Source organism: Triplophysa dalaica, chromosome 2, assembly GCF_015846415.1.
Source record: "Triplophysa dalaica isolate WHDGS20190420 chromosome 2, ASM1584641v1, whole genome shotgun sequence".
Classification (NCBI taxonomy): Eukaryota; Metazoa; Chordata; class Actinopteri; order Cypriniformes; family Nemacheilidae; genus Triplophysa; species Triplophysa dalaica.
The window spans coordinates 15,869,563-15,887,400 of record NC_079543.1 but is presented as its reverse complement, the minus strand read 5'-3'; the positions used below and the strand labels follow the sequence as shown (position 1 = coordinate 15,887,400).

Here is a 17,838-nt window from a genome sequence, read left to right as displayed (position 1 = left end):
CTAATTTATTAGTGAATCCACATCAACTACATTAAAGAGAATCGCTTCATTTAAAATGAATTAAATAGCCTTCTTACTAGAGTTCCAACAACCACGGATGAACAGAGCCGCGTACCTGACTTAAATATGTTGCGCAATGCGCAGGTGAGTTGAAGGCGGAGAGCAGGCAGTGCACAATTAGTTTAGGTAAAGATAAACATCCTTATGACAATAGAGAATACGAGTTTAGTTGATTTGAGGAGGGGACAACCCCCGGATGTGGGGGGAAGTGTCCCCTCCCTCCCCCGGGATTTACGCCCATGCCCCTGTGTGTTTTATTTGTGCGTGACAAGATTTACACACAGCTTGTGTCCTGTCCAGGTCTTGCTTGCCGCATTTTTCATTAAAGCCGAAATGTGCACAGATGTCGTCTTTTAAAGTAGTTGGTGAATTTTTAATTACTCGCGTCTCGCCTTCCTCCGCCATTGGATACTAAAGCAGTAAAAGCACGTATGTGGTTAGAAAAACTTAAGTACGTAATAACCGGTTATGGTCTGTAACTGAACCGATACCGAATCGTCCTTGTTTGCATCGCGATGCATCGTAAAAACGATTAATTTCGACACCCCTAATATGTCACCACATGTGTAAACCACATGTGTAATCCAGATAGTGTGTTTATGACTGCACTACACATTATTTTTGAAATGCAAGCTGCTTGGGCTGATTTTTAATTTCATTAGAAGCCCAAATTTTGTCCACCAGCCCAATACATTTTTCGCTGGTCTAAAAGCAAACTATCCCTACTTCACTTGCCACCTCACATCCATAGATTTGCATAGGCACACATATTGTACATGCATTATTTATTAGTATATGTATTTCTCTCTTAGGTGGAACACCCCATCACAGAGTGTATTACCGGGCTTGATCTGGTGCACCAGATGATTCGCATCGCAAAGGGTTACAAACTCCAGCACAAACAATCTGATATAGGCATAAATGGCTGGGCCATTGAGAGCAGAGTCTATGCAGAGGTAAACACAATACAATGATGTGTTCCTGGTACGTATAGAAAGACTGTTTTTTGTCAGGTGGATTAATTGTCTAATACTAAATGGACAGATAACTCACAAACTTGCACATTAAGAGAAAAAACTGATACTCCACATTTGTATCATTTTTTTTTTTTTTGCCAGAGCTCTGTCTGTGCTATGATAATTCTTATTTTAGTCTTGTCCTCTACTGGCCCCATGTTTGATCAATTAATCAAATTACCTTTTCACATACAAACAACAGCAGTCATTTTTTTGCACTTAGAATTCAAATAAATAAATCCTAGAATTTCTGATTAGAGGTACAAGTGATAATTTTCTACCCAGGGTTTGTCACAAATGTGTTCCACAACATAATGAGATAAAGTAATTCTGAAATTTTTTAGATTGTATAAATGATAAAATATAAACAATGAAATTTTGAAATCATTGCTTAACCCTGATGACTTTAAACAGAAACAAAGCAGAACGAGGGTTGTCTTTAAACTGATGTTGATCACAGAAGTATATATCTGATCAAACATATACTCATTCCATAGGACTACATGATTAAAACAAAATCATTGATGCTGATTATTGCCCTTGACGTTGTAATCTTGATTATTACTTTCAGATATTAAAATACATGAACTTTTACATGCTGCCAAACAAGCTGAGAAGCGTTTATGAATTATGGCACACTTCAGCACAGATCTTCTTCACCGGTGAAACATTCAAACGCCTCTGATTGGCCAGTATATTCATACCATGAACTTGATTGGCTGTAATGCTCAAAAGTGTAGCAGAGCAAAAACGCAATCATCTAGGTTTTGTTCATTTTTACCTCATCTTATTTGGATTCCAACTATCGTAGCTAGTTTTATATTATGTATGGACTGCTTTTCTTCTTTAACATGAATTTGGAGAGCAGTTTTGTTCACCTTGTTTTTCTAAAGCCTGTTCCAATCTGTAAATGGAGCCTAATGTTAACTTACACAATCAAAAGTTGTTAAGGAATCCTAAAGCCAAGGCTTTACAGTGCAACCTATTTAATACACGATGCTTCTTTCTTTCTTCCTCCTTTCAAAAGTGTGTATGAAGTACACCTGCTTAGAATGTTAAATGAAATGGGGGATCTCTCCCAACATATTCTCTCCTGTTCATATTTATCTAAGGTTGACGTTGGAAAAACTGTACATTTACGCAACATTTAAAAGTCTCTCTCTCTCTCTCTCTCTCTCTCTCTCTCTCTCTCTCTCCCTCTCCCTCTCCCTCTCCCTCCCTCTCCCTCTCTCTCTCTCTCTCTCCCTCTCTCTCTCTCAGGATCCATACAAGTCATTTGGTCTTCCCTCCGTCGGCCGACTTTCTCAGTATCAGGAGCCACTGAGCTTTGCTGATGTGAGTACATAAATCTGTGAGAGTGTTTCTAAGTTTTTTGGTCAGTCCTCCCTTTAAACCTATAAAAAGTCTGGTTCCCCCCAAAATAAATTATAATATAGGAGTTATATTTACAGATGTGCTCAAATTTGTTGGTATGCCTCCACAAAAAAATAAAGAATGCACAATTTCTTCTGAAATAACTTGAAACAGACAAAAGTAATTGGCATCCACCATTGTTTATTTCATATCTAATAGAAATCAGACTTTGCTTTTGATTTTTTTCCACATAATATTGTAAAATTGCAAATAATGAAACAAATGAAACTGTCATGGACAAAAAAGATGGGACCCTTAACCTTATATTTGGTTGCAAAACCTTTAGAGGCAATCTCTGCAAGATCTCAGGGCAATCACTCTGTAGCTTTCAATGAGTCTTCTGCACCTGTTAGCAGGTAGTTTGGCCCACTCTTCCTGAGCAAACTGCTCCAGCTGTCTCAGGTTTGATGAGTTACTTCTCTAGACTGCAAGTTTCAGCTCCTCCTTAGATGTTCCATAGGATTCAGATCTGGACTCATAGAAGCCCACTTCAGAATAGTCCAATGTTTCGGTCTTATTCATTCTTTGGTGATTTTAGCTGTGTCTTTTGTGTCATTATCCTGTTGGAGGACCCATGACCTGCGACTGACACAGAGCTGTCTGACACTGGGCAGTATATGTTTCGCTCCAGAATGCCTTGATAGTCTTGAGATTTCATTGTGCCCTGCACTGATTCACTGATGCCAGATGCAGCAAAGCAGCCCAGAAACATAACCAAGCCTCCTCCATGTTTCACAGTAGGTATGGTGTTAGTTCTTTGAAAGCTTGATTTTTTCGTCTGTGAACATAGAGTTGATGTGACTTGCCAAAGGGCTCCAGTTTTGACTCATCTGTCCAAAGGAAATTCTCCCAGAAGGATTGTGGCCTGTCAATATGAATTTTAGCAAATTCCAGTCTGCCATTTATATGTTTGTCTTTCAAAAGGTTTTCTTTTTTCTACTATTCTACTATCCTTCTGTTCAATCTGGGGTTGATTTTCCTCTTGTGGTTGCACCCAGGGAGGTTAGCTACTATTCCATGGACTTTAAACTTCTTAATATTTGCACCTGTTGTCACAGGAACATCGAGCTGCTTTGAGATTGTCTTGCAACCTTTGTCTTAACCATGGTTGACTTATTTTCTTTCTGAGCTCCTCAGACAACTCTTTTCTTTGCTGTCTCTGGTCCATGTTCAGTGAGGTTCACACAATGATACCAAACAGCACAGTGACTACTTTTCTCCGTTTATATAGGCTGAATGACTGATGACAAGATTAGATACATGTGTGATACTTATTAAAGAAACTTTATTGAAATTGGTCATAAAATGTGTTCTGATCTTCATCTAAGTCACAACAATAGAGAAACACAGTCTGCTTAAACTAATACCGCACAAACATTATACGTTTTCATGTTTTTATTGAACACAACATGTAAACATTCATAGTGCAGGGTGGAAAAAGTATGTGAAACCATAGGCTAATGACTTCTCCAAGAGCTAATTGGAGCCAGGATTCAGCCAACCTGGGGTCCAATCAATGTGATGAGATTGGATGTGTTGATTAAAGCTGGCCTGTCAAATAAAAAACACACACCAGTTTTGAGTTTGCTGTTCTGAAGAAGCGTTTGATGTGAACCATGCCTCGCACAAAAGAGCTCTCAGAAGACCTACAATCAAGAATTGTTGACTTGCATAAAGCTGGAAAGACTACAAAAGTATATCTAAAAGCCTTGATGTCCATGTGTCCACGGTAAGACAGATTGTCTACAAATGGAGAAAGTTCAGCACTGTTGCTACACTCCCTAGGCGTGGTCGTCCTGTAAAGATGACTGCAAGAGCACAGCGCAGAATGCTCAATGAGGTGAAGAAGAATCCTAGAGTGTCAGCTAAACACTTACAGAAATCTGAGGCACATGCTAACATTTTTGTTGACAAATCTACAATAAGGAAAACATTAAACAAGAATGGACTTCATGGGAGGACACCAATGGTGGAGGGGGCATCATGGTTTGGGGCTGCCTCAGGCCCTGGACGGATTACTGTCATCGATGGAAAAATGAATTCCAAAGTTTATCAAGACATTTTGCAGGAATACTTAAGACCATCTGTCCGCCAACTGAAGCTTAACAGAGGATGGACGATGCAACAGGACAACGACCCAAAGCATAGAAGTAAATCAACAACAGAATGGCTTCAACAGAAGAAAATACGCCTTCTGGAGTGGCCCAGTCAGAGTCCTGACCTCAACCCGATTGAGATGCTGTGGCATGACCTCAAGAGAGCGATTCACACCAGACATCCCAAGAATATTGCTGATCTGAAACACGTTTGTAAAGAGGAATGGTCCAAAATTTCTCCTGACCGTTGTGCAGGTCTGATCTGCAACTATAGGAAACGTTTGGTTGAGGTTATTGCTGCCAAAGGAGGGTCAACCAGTTATTAAACCCAAAGGTTCACATACTTTTTCCACCCTGCACTATGAATGTTTACATGTTGTGTTCAATAAAAACATGAAAACGTATAATGTTTGTGCGGTATTAGTTTAAGCAGACTGTGTTTCTCTATTGTTGTGACTTAGATGAAGATCAGAACACATGTTATGACCAATTTATGAAGAAATCCAAGTAAGCCCAAAGCGTTCACATACTTTTTCTTTCAACTGTATATATATGTATATATGTATATGTACAACCCGAATTCCAAAAATGTTGGGATGTATTTTAAAATTAGAAAAAAGACTTTGAAATAACATGTCAATTTTTTATTCGCAAAAGAACATGGAGAACATAACAAATGTTTAAACTGAGAAATTGTCAAAATTGTATCCACAAAATTAGCTCATTTCAAATTTGATGCCTGCCACGTGTCTCAAAATAGTTGGGACGGGGGCATGTTTACCATGGTGTAGCATCTCCTCTTCTTTTCAAAGCAGTTAGATGTCTGGGGATTGAGGTTTTGAGTTTCCAGAGTTTTGGAGATGGAACTTGATCCCATTCTTGTCTGATATATGTTTCAAGTGGCTGAAGAGTTCATGGTTCATGGCTTTGTCATATTTCCTTTTAATGGAGCACAAAATGTTCTCTATGTGAAAGATCCGGACTGCAGGCAGGCCAATTCAGCACCTGGACCCTTCTTCTACGAAGCCATGCTGTTGTAATAGCTGCATTATGTGGTTTGCATTGTCCTACTGAAATACACAAGGCCTTCCCTAAAAGTAGATGTCATCTTAAACCTTTATATACCAAAACATGCAAGCTGCCCATACCGTATGCACTTATGCACCGCCATACCATTAGAGATGCTGGCTTTTGAACTGAATGCTAATAACACACCAGAAAGGTGTCCCTCCACTTTAGCCCGGAGGACACAGCGTCCGTGATTTTCAAAATTTTGACTTCTTGACACATTTTTAATCAATTTTATTCCGGTTTTATTGTTTCTTAAAATCTAAAGTATTTGTGATCTTAAATCATGTGCATCTTAAAGATTCGTCTTATTTCTCTCTGTCAATAATTTTATGTAAATCACTTTGAATTGCCCTTGTGTATGAAATGTGCTATATAAATAAACTTGCCTTGCCTTGTCTTGCCTTTTCTGATCATACACTTTTCCACTTTGAAACGAGCCTTGGCCCACAGGACAGAAGACCATTCTGGACCATGTTCACATATGGCTTCTTTTCTGCATGATGGAGCTTTAGTTGGCATCTGCCGATAGCACAGTGGATTGTGTTTACCGACCTGGACATATTTAGTAATGTCAATCGCAGGATCATGCCGATGAGTGATGCAGTGTCATTTGAGGGCCCAAAGACCATGGACATCCAACAAAGGTCTTCGGCCTTGTCCCTTACGCACAGAGATTTCTCCAGTTTCTTGGAATCTTTTGATGATGTAATGCACTATAGATTATGAGATTTGCTAAGCCTTTGTAATTTGACGTTGATGAACACTGTTCCACAATCTTTTTACACACTCTTTCACAAATTGAAGAGCCTCTGCTCATCTTTACTTCTGAGAGACTCTGCCTCTCTAAGACATCCCTTTTATAGATTATCATGTTACACACCAGTTGCTAGATGTTCTTCCAGCTGAATCTTTTCCAAATGGCTTGCTTTTTCAGCACTTTGTTACCCCCGTACTTTTTTGAGACCTATTTTATGCTACAAATTTGAAATGAGCTCATTTGGTGCATAACATTTTAAAATTTCTCAGTATGAACTTTGTTCTCTATGTTCTATTGTCAATAAAATATTGTTCCATGTTATATGATTTTTTTTTTTTTTAATTTTAAAAACTTCCCAACATTTATGAAATTTGTGTTGTATATATACTTGTGTATGCACTTAGACATTAAAATAGTCTTTAATTTCGTGCAAATCGCCTTAACTAATAAAACTGACAACTGGATCTGTGTTCACTATATATGGAGTTCTTGATGTGGTATAAATCACCACACTCTTATAAGTAATGACCACCCATAGGTAAGAATTACAATGTTAATTTAAATGTTAAATACAATAAAAAAGGATTGACTTTGGGGGAAAAAAAGAGTGGACTCTTAATAATGTGATCGAGTCGTCTGTCGTTTTAATTTCAGTTCCGGGTCAGATTTGCGTGACCATGTGCATGACCATGTGTTATGGGTTGCAAGCTCCACTTGCGACACTGCACGTGGTAGACCAATCACAGAAGACTAGACCATCTGAGCCTTAAAATCAAATCAGGCTGACAGAAATGAGAGTTTTAGACAGATTAATCACCGAACTAATCATTTGAGAATTAGTCAAGAAGTGAGGTAATAATAACTGTCTATTATTAGAAAAGGAAAGTATTTTTAACCCATATACTGTATGTATGTAAACGTGTTGTTGAAATCTCCATAAATCACAAAATATTTACTCTTTAAATGCAGGAAATGTAAAATTTTCATATTTTGTGAAAGGCTGAAATTTTGTTTTGGTTTTCTCTTGAAGGTTCGTGTGGACAGTGGAATTCAGGAAGGAAGTGACATCAGCATTTATTATGATCCCATGATTTCTAAGGTAATAAATATGATCACACAAGTCTTATGTGACTACAAACAGACTAGTCTAATGCTTTGTTGTTGTAATTTTTTAGCTGGTCACATATGGTAGCACACGAGCAGAAGCTCTGAAGAAAATGGAGAACGCACTTGATAATTACGTCATTAGAGGTATTATACATTGCATGAAGAAATACAAACACATAATTAAATTCTTAATCATTTCTTATATTATCATTCTCTCAGGTGTAGCTCATAACATTCCTCTTCTGAGAGCGATCATCGTTCACCCTCGGTTTGTGTCTGGTGACATCAATACTAAGTTTCTCCAGGAGGTATATCCTGATGGATTTAAAGGTCATGTATTAACAGCAGGAGGAAGATGTGACCTGCTGGCTACTGCTGCTGCACTTTATGTAGCAGCACAACTCCGCTCACAAAAGTTCTTAGGTAATCTACGGTGAGTTTTTGATTTAGGCATTTAGGTGACACAAGCTCACACCAGTTAGTCTTTTTTCCCTTGTTATAATCTAGAAAAGAAAGGCAGAATTCTACAAAAAAACACAACATTTTTCTCAAATATTTCAGGCACCTTCAAAACAGAGAGTAAAAGGGATAACTGAATGAAATAAAAGGTACTCGTTCACATATCTTCAAATTAACAAGACAATGCATCCGCCATAACATAATCTCCCCGAATATGTCAGATTTCCAAACAATAGGTCTGCAAGAACCATGCCCAATGAATAAGACGTTCCCACCCACATACACATAAAAATGCCGTAGGGAACTGTAGAAAGATTCAAAATAGGGAAGGAAGGAGGCAGGAACCGGCAGACATTTAAATAAAGTTTTAATATAAATCTTCACGGCCGACCGCCGGCGAACAAAACAAATCACAAAACAAAAACATACATACAACCATAAAACATGTTCAGGCCCGGTCTTCTCTCCTCGACGGTCCGGTCGCTCGTTCTCTTATATGCTCCCAATCTCCTATGTCATACGAGACCGGTGCGCGCACAGCTGGCGCTCATTAGCAATTACTCACCGGTCTCGAACCATGTTCTCGCCCCGCCTACTCCACTACATACCCCTATCGCCCCTCACAGGCCGGGGGTACCCCCGAGACTGTGCTTGCTCCCCCCCTCCCACGGTCAGTGCACTGTGCACTTCCGTTTCCCCAGTCTCGGAGTACCTTTCCCCTGGGGGCCTGCAGCGACGAGACGAGATAATGGAGACGGGAGCCCTCGGAGCAACCGGAAAGACAGAGGGGAGAGAAGGAAAAAAATTCTGGTCCGGTTCCCCGACATGGTGCCGCTTGGTCCTCAACCTGCCGGTGTACTCTCCTTTGCGGTGCCTTGCGGTGGCCCTGGGCCCTCGGTGGACGGCTCGACAGTCCGCCCCCTGGCGGCCGGCGGTGGCTCCTCCTTTAGCGTGGAGACGGGGTGTGTTCCCTGTCCCCCGCTCCCACTTGGACGATAGCCACCCAACCTCGACCCAGGGGCGCGGTAGCATAGGTCGCCGTTCCACAGAGGCGTTGATGGTGGCCGCTCTGTGCACTTCCGTTTCCCCCAGAGCCACCGAACTCTCCGGCACCACGAGGCCACTCTCGTTCAGCATGTCTCTCCTTCCTCCCGGGTTTCGGCACCAATGTAGAAAGATTCAAAGTAGGGAAGGAAGGAGGCGAGAACATACATTAAATGTATGTACAACAAAAAAGTTACTAAATTGTTAATATTTAGAAAACAAATGTTATTTGAATTTCAGTTTCATTTTTGAATTTTGTTCAACATATGGAGCTGTGTATCATATCGTGAACCCAGCATCGGATACGTATCGAATCGTGAGCTGAGTGTATCGTTATACCCCTAGTAGCCACCATACCCAAAATCTGCATTCTCTTTTTTTGTAGTTGGAGGTGGGAACCTATCAATTGCCTGAACCTTGCCCACTCATCTTCCCCAAATATGTTACTGTAGCTCAGGCAAATTTACCTAGATTTACTGTAAGATTGGCCACCACCAAATACAAAAGAAGAGCACTCATGCAACATAAGTGTTCATTTCAAGTCTCACTATAAACGATCACGTCATTGATATTCACAGCACATTCTTCCAATCCATCTCGCAAACACCCTATTTCACCAGGCGCTGGATGGTCGCTAGGAGTGTTGTGCAAGTTACTTTCAAACTGTAATAGATTGCAGATTGCTTGTTACTGTTATTAAAAGTAATCCCTTACCTTACAATATTACTGTCTCGGAATTGTAATACGTCACATGACTCCTGTATTACTTTTGAGTTACTTTCACCAAAATAACTACAGAAGTAGAACTTAACATTCTAAAATGACAAAATGTATTTTTATTATTTTATTTTCAAAATAGAAAATACTTTTTGCCAATCAACCTCTTTATTAGACTGCTGATTTCTTGAAATAACTAGGCTATACAAAAATGAATACAAAAAATACTAGGATTAAATGCATTTTAATACAAAATAGTATTACAAAAATAAAAATAGTATTTCAAATGGATGTATTTGAAACACTGCCCATCCATTCAGTCTAATAAGGAGGTTGACTGGCAAAAAGTATTTTAGTTTGAAAATACAAAAATACTAAGATTTGGGTAAGGGTTGCTATATTTACTTATCTGAATGTTTTTTTTAGTTATTATATATATATACATTTGAAAGAAAAAGTATGTGAACCCTTTGGGCTTACTTGGATTTCTTCATAAATTGGTCATAAAATGTGTTCTGATCTTCATCTAAGTCACAACAATAGAGAAACACAGTCTGCTTAAACTAATACCGCACAAACATTATACGTTTTCATGTTTTTATTGAACACAACATGTAAAAATTCATTGTGCAGGGTGGAAAAAGTATGTGAACCTTTGGGTTTAATAACTGGTTGACCCTCCTTTGGCAGCAATAACCTCAACCAAACGTTTCCTATAGTTGCAGATCAGACCTGCACAACCGTCAGGAAAAATTTTGGAACATTCCTCTTTACAAAAGTGTTTCAGTTCAGCAATATTCTTGGGATGTCTGGTGTGAATCGCTCTCTTGAGGTCATGCCACAGCATCTCAATCGGGTTGAGGTCAGGACTCTGACTGGGCCACTCCAGAAGGCGTATTTTCTTCTGTTGAAGCCATTCTGTTGTTGATTTACTTCTATGCTTTGGGTCGTTGTCCTGTTGCATCGTCCATCCTCTGTTAAGCTTCAGTTGGCGGACAGATGGTCTTAAGTTTTCCTGCAAAATGTCTTGATAAACTTTGGAATTCATTTTTCCATCGATGACAGTAATCCGTCCAGGGCCTGAGGCAGCAAATAAGCCCCAAACCATGATGCCCCCTCCACCATATTTCACAGTTGGGATGAGGTTTTGATGTTGGTGTGCTGTGCCTTTTGTTCTCCACACATAGCGTTGTGTGTTCTTTCCAAACAACTCAATTTTGGTTTCATCTGTCCACAGAATGTTTTGCCAGTAGTGCTGTGGAACATCCAGGTGCTCTTTTGCAAACTTCAAACGTGCTGCAATGTTTTTTTTGGACAGCAGTGGCTTCCTCTGTGGTGTCCTCCCATGAAGTCCATTCTTGTTTAATGTTTTCCTTATTGTAGATTTGTCAACAAAAATGTTAGCATGTGCCAGAGATTTCTGTAAGTGTTTAGCTGACACTCTAGGATTCTTCTTCACCTCATTGAGCATTCTGCGCTGTGCTCTTGCAGTCATCTTTACAGGACGACCATGCCTAGGGAGTGTAGCAACAGTGCTGAACTTTCTCCATTTGTAGACAATCTGTCTTACCGTGGACAAATGGACATCAAGGCTTTTAGATATACTTTTGTAGCCCTTTCCAGCTTTATGTAAGTCAACAATTCTTGATCGTAGGTCTTCTGAGAGCTCTTTTGTGCGAGGCATGGTTCACATCAGACAACGCTTCTTCAGAAAAGCAAACTCAAAACTGGTGTTTGTTTTTTATTGGACAGGCCAGCTTTAATCAACACATCCAATCTCATCACATTGATTGGACCCCAGGTTGGCTGACTCCTGGCTCCAATTAGCTCTTGGAGAAGTCATTAGCCTAGGGTTTCACATACTTTTTCCACCCTGCACTATGAATGTTTACATGTTGTGTTCAATAAAAACATGAAAACGTATAATGTTTGTGCGGTATTAGTTTAAGCAGACTGTGTTTCTCTATTGTTGTGACTTAGATGAAGATCAGAACACATTTTATGACCAATTTATGAAGAAATCCAAGTAAGCCCAAAGGGTTCACATACTTTTTCTTTCAACTGTATGTTTTGTTCTGTTGAACTCAAATTTTGTTTTGGGGGATTTAGGAAAACAGACAATTCTTGGCCACCTTTGACTACCATTATAATATTTTCTGCTATGATAGTCAATGATGCCAAAGAATTGTCAGTTGCTAACATTCTAATCCAAATATCTTTGTTTATCCGAACAATGACATTTATACAGGTTTGGAACGACTTGAGGGTGAGTAATCCATAACAGAATTTTCATTTCTGGGTGGTGTGTCTCTTTAAAAAAGATCCCATGTTTCCTCGAGACAACCCACGGAAATTGACGAGAAACGTGTTTTTTTTCCGTAAGATATGCAAAAACTTGCATACAAGATAAGCATGGTTAAATGTATTGCATATTCAGAGGCAAGTCAATGTTTTCGTTGTTCTACACTGTTTGTAGCGCTGCTCAAACATGATATTTGGCAGCCGGAAGGATAAACTGTTGTACACTTATGTATGATTTATTTAATTGTGCAACGTGACATGCACCTTTGTACGCGACATTGGTAAAAGCATAATTCGGATGCATTGTCTTATACGGCTATATTTTCCTCTTTGGTTGAGGTGAGCTCACGCGTCCCTCCCTGTACTGTAGGCTGTCTGACGCTCGTTCCCAACACCCTTTTAAAACGGCTCCGGACCTGGAGTTGCCAGGTATTCATTCTAGTTGACGATCTAAAGTACGTTCCCTACTTTTAATTTTAGCAATTATTTTTGCTGCTAAAACATTAACTTTCCGTTTTTCCGTTACCCTCAAGTTGTCCCAAGTCTATATAAATTTGGCTAATTATATAATACTAATATTGATATTTCATTAATAATATTTTAAAATAATATTTAATTTATATTAAATCATACTATTTTATTGTATATTAACTGCATTAAATAAACATATGGTTGTGGAATGGTCTTTTGTAACTCATTCCCCGCCAGCCTTTTTAAAGAAAAGTTGCCAGCCTACGTCAGCATTTTTTAACATTTTCACCAAACTTTGATGGCTCACAGTAAAGTTTCTAAAAAGAATATATGGAGAAACAATGTGTCAAATGAAAGAACAGAGTCTCAGCTTTTAAACAAAAGAAACAGTGTTCTTCTATCTTCATTTGTTTGTTTTTTATCACGCTGTAGATTTGGGTAGGTCTCTTCAAAAATGCATCACTTTGATTAAACTGCTGAGATAATTAAAGTTTTTTGTCAAAGATTCCGCCCAGATTACACTCGGAACAGTCATTAAAAACCGATAAAACATACGTTCTAGGTTCTGGGATTCTGTACTTTTTCCCAAAGGTGTGTAACAGCGCCACCTGCTGTACAACAGTACAAACACTGATTGGCGTAATAACTCGTCTTTGGCGGGAACCGTTTTTTTTTTAAATAATGAGATAACTCGTCAATGGCATGAAAGAGTTAATATCTCGCATTTAAGTTTAGCCAAGTATCGGTTCTTCTACTGGAACCCAAAGTAATACTGGCTAGATATACTTTTAACTTGCTAGCTAATATAATTTACTTATTTCTTTTGTTTGTTATCAGATATAATCTACAGGGACTTTATGCTTCCCGGATGTGTCCCAGAAGTTACGTTTGGGCCACAAAGCGTGCATGCACAGTAGTGCTGGACCAGAATATTCTATTATTTGATTATTTTTTCAGTGGGTTGGCATTAGATTTTCAATTTTGAGATTTGAGAATTTTTTTTTTTCCTAAAACTGGCATCCCCCAAGAAGCGTTTCGCATTCACGCTTGAACATGATTCGCCCAAGAGTGAACGTCATGATTTAGTTAGTCTCGAAGAGTAGACAAAAATGGTGCAGTCCTCAGGTGTGTGGAACACTTTAAATTCAGTGAGGACAAGACAAAGGCAGGGATATGCGATTTGAAACTGGCCTACTACAATACCACATCAAGTTAATAAAATCACACAAGTTCTGTTAGTACGCCTTTAAAAATGCTAGTTTGGGGCCTATATATGTTCAAATTTGCGTCTACTGCTTATGGATCTACTTATGTTATCAAATCAACACGAGAGCAATTAATGAAAGATTTGCACAGTTCTGTCTTTGCAGCACTGCATGATGTCCAACAAACCCTGATATTTGGAGCAGTTTGGGACCCGGTAAGAACACCGGTTGAATGTCGCACATAATAAAAATGCAACCAGACAGACACAAAAATTCCTTTCTTTATTAGAGAGAAGAATATGTTCTGCACCCTCCCTAGAAAGCTTTGAATATCCATTGTAGATTAATATCGGAGCTTCGATTCTCCAAAAATGGTATTTTGACCAGCGCTAATGCACAGTAATGTTTGTTTATGTTGTTGCTTTGAATCCGTCCATACATGGTGGGATTTGGATCACACTTGAGGTCTTTTCGCATTGATGTGGCTATGGTGGGTCTTAAGTCGTAGTGTTTCACATCTGGCTGCACCAAATGTGTCAAGTAAGACTTTAGAATGGTTCGTAAAATATCCAGTGAATCGCCATGATTCACGCAGAAATATTTCATGTGTTGACTTAAATTCAACTAAAAGATGCAGACAGCGCTAGACCCCTGTCCTGCTTTTAAAATAACCAATATCGTTTTGTGTCTGGCACAGTTTCATGTAAACATGACGTCTTAGTACTGTGTCAGCCGCTGTAGTGCTTTGACATGGAGTGTGTAGGGGTGGAGAGAGCTGTTGGTTGCAATTTGCAAACCTGACTGCTAGATGCTGCTAAAATTCATACACTAGATCTTTAATTTACATGAGATCTGTAAATGTTTTTTTTCATCGTTGAAATGCCTTTTTCTGACGTCATATTAGCTTTGCTTTTGTTACAGGTCAGAGCACAGCTTGATGAGCATGTCATTTTTAAACTTTGGATCTAGTATTTCACATGTAACATGTATTTCAATCATTAGTTTGTAATTCCGAACAAAATCTAATTTAGATTCCGAACAAAATCTAATGCTCTCTTTTCGGTGCATCACTTGTAAATAGAATTAAATAGAATTGTTCTTTTTTATTTATTCATATCAAAACCTGTTGAATCGTTTGCTCTCTTCTGCTGCTAGTAGAGGCGCTAATTGAGTGAATACTGGTTTGCATTTGGGGAAATGGACAAATTACCTATCTGGTCATCTGGAATTGGAGAATAGGTTGCTAAATATCCAACACCTTTGTGCTTTGTCCATTCATTCCTAGAAAACATGTATTTAGTTTTAAGACATGACACAGTGCTTCTTCTATGCTGCTTTACACAGCCGCTCACAGCCCACGATAACAATAACTAAGCTGGTCAGTACGTACCGATAACGATTAATTACAGTTAGTTTTTTATAAATTTTTCAATTAAACAATAACACGAAGTAAAACGCAATGAAGTATATTACAATAACCACTATTGCTTAAAACCCATAAAAATGACCTTTATTAATAAATTTTAAACTTCAGTGTATGATTTAAACAAAATTATAAGTAGGTAATTTCTACATTTATTGATTTAAACAATTCCTGTCACCAAATTAGCATATAAAAATGACTGATCCATTGTTATATTTTACAATATATATTGTCGTGTTCACATGCGTGTTTGTTTACATTAAAACGAATGTCACTTACATGATCCATTCGTACTGTCTCTGTCATCTCAATCTGCTTTACATTTTGGAGGCGGGGCTCGCGTGCATGCACAAACATATACACACATCACTATACTGACAAATGCCTATCCATAGTTACAATAATTAAATGTAAATGTGTTGTGTGTTTTTATGTCACTCTGTTACAACTTCTTAAGCTAATAGGCTACTAATGTTAGCGCTCTCACTGGCAAAAATAATCTGTTCACCATGTATACACCATCATGTTCACGGCAACTGGCTCTACCTTGTCACTGTGAAACTTTTTAAACCCCATTTTTATGTATTACGCTCCGTGCAGACTGTGGTCTCACGTCTCTAAACCAAACATGCTGTCAGCATTAGTTTTATTTCCACCTCTGGAGGTTGCTGTTTACTCTATACTCTATGTTCTCTCTACCTGCATATGACAGTAGAGCTTTACCTGCTGCGTCTGTATAAAACGCAACCAGGAATAAGTAGCAATGGGGATCTTTGCCAATAGACGATAAAAATTATCGTTATCTGTGCACATTAATCGGCAAAAACAATAAATCGGTGGACCTCTAGTATTTGTTACACCCAATTTAACATGTTGAACATTTTGTATCTCTGTAAATGCTGTGTTACAGGGTGTCCAGTGTTCCTCCAGAGACCAGATGTTGGGAGTTGCTTGTGGAGCTTGAAAAAGGTGTTTACGTGCTTAGTGTGTCTCACTCTGGACAAAACTACATAGTAAGTGAAGAGATGTTAAATTATGCTGATGAAGGGAAAAATTTAATGTATGGTCTTTATGTCAGAGCTGTGGTTCAAGAGTTAGCACATGCGATGATGACATTTCCCATTAAAAAATATTTGGGCAAATAGGATACGATTTACAGTATGTTAACTTGGGAAAACATAACATACTGTTGTTTCACTTAAACTTCTTTTCTTCTTTCTTTTTCTTTCTTATTATTATTATTCTGATTACATTTTCAGACTCTAACTAGAGCAGGGTTCCTCCACTATTGAACTCTAGATACACTTTTCTGTCTAAATTGTTATATTGAAGAGCTTTACATGTTGTTCTGGTGTGTTTGATTGAGGCTGGAGCTAAACTTTCCAGGAAACTTTCCAAGTTGGCAACCATTTTAAAAGCAATTTTCATAATGCGGTGACTGACGGAAATTTCTTGTTCTGTCCCACCCACATACGATGATTCTGACATCCATGATTACACAAACCAGGTAATCTGTGCAAAGGATAAAAAGATGATTGCGTAGGTGAATGTATAATTTCGCTCTTAATTATTACTTTTACGATATTTGCATTTGCTCTATTCAGTATTCTATAAACATAAATTTAATATTTTAGAAATGTTTTTGGCATTTTATATTGTCTTTTAGACAATCCCATGAAAGTAAAAGGGAACTTGATAATAAGTGCTACAGTTTGATCAAACACAGATGACATGCATATAAGAAATAAACATATTGCCAAGCTCCGTCCCTTTGTCAGCACAAACGATGCTGAATCATTTGTACATGCATTTATCACATCTCGCCTCAACTACTGTACAGTGGTGTAGTGGTCCCTGGAGAAGTGGGTATACTCTCAATTTTTGCCCAGAAAAACGCCCTGTTTTAGAAAACAGTGACAATTAAGCCTACTCTATTTAGTTTACCCAAAAATCCGTCCTTAGTATTTGCTCATTGTCACAAAATTTCTACTGCTTGATCTCAGGGTGGATGGATTATGAAATTACTAAACCAATACTGGCCCACAGACTAGTAAGAGACAACTATGCTTTTCCTTATTCCTGGAATGACACCTTTTCTCTCACTTGGCAAGTCATTAGTTTCTTTTGTGTCTTTGAACAGCTGATTTGCAACAGATAGCGTTGGCCAAAGTGTGTCACTATTATAAAATTAACATGACTTGATCAGGAGCAGTTTCTAAGTATTACTGGTCACACAGGCTGCCTACGTGAATGTAGAATATAGATGAGGCAAACATGGTGTTTCAGTTATTTTTTAACATTTATTTAATTAAAATACTTCAGATCTGAATTTGACAATGCATCCTTGTTCATATTTAACCTTAGACGAAAAAAAACGCAAATCATTCTTTTCCACACATCAAACCCAATCAGATAAACTCAAAAGTGCACTGTTGTAAAATTGAAAATAAGCACAATTTTAACTTGTTATATATATTAACATATCATATGATGATTGAACATCATTAAATCAAATTATTCAACAAAACATTATGTAACAAAACAACAATATTTAGTTTACAATGAAAATATATATATATTAGTGGTGGGCCGTTAACGGCGTTAACGCTGTTAACGCAGTGAGACTATTATCGCGCGTTAAAAAAAATGTCGCCGTTAATCTATTCTCAAAGTTGGGTTGGAAGCTGGGTCTATACTA

The 17,838-nt window shown here is 38.3% G+C and overlaps 1 protein-coding gene across 2 annotated transcripts in view; it reads left to right on the top strand.

The window, feature by feature from the left end:
* The window catches only part of pcca (propionyl-CoA carboxylase subunit alpha), a 105,221-nt gene that overhangs the window by 60,397 nt on the left and 26,986 nt on the right, over positions 1-17,838 (top strand). For both annotated transcript variants that reach the window (XM_056764039.1, XM_056764050.1), the window contains exons 13-18: positions 873-1,016; positions 2,337-2,411; positions 7,444-7,512; positions 7,589-7,664; positions 7,740-7,953; positions 16,051-16,153. In XM_056764039.1, the coding sequence (XP_056620017.1) occupies positions 873-1,016; positions 2,337-2,411; positions 7,444-7,512; positions 7,589-7,664; positions 7,740-7,953; positions 16,051-16,153 (681 nt within the window). The remainder of the gene's footprint in view (positions 1-872; positions 1,017-2,336; positions 2,412-7,443; positions 7,513-7,588; positions 7,665-7,739; positions 7,954-16,050; positions 16,154-17,838) is intronic.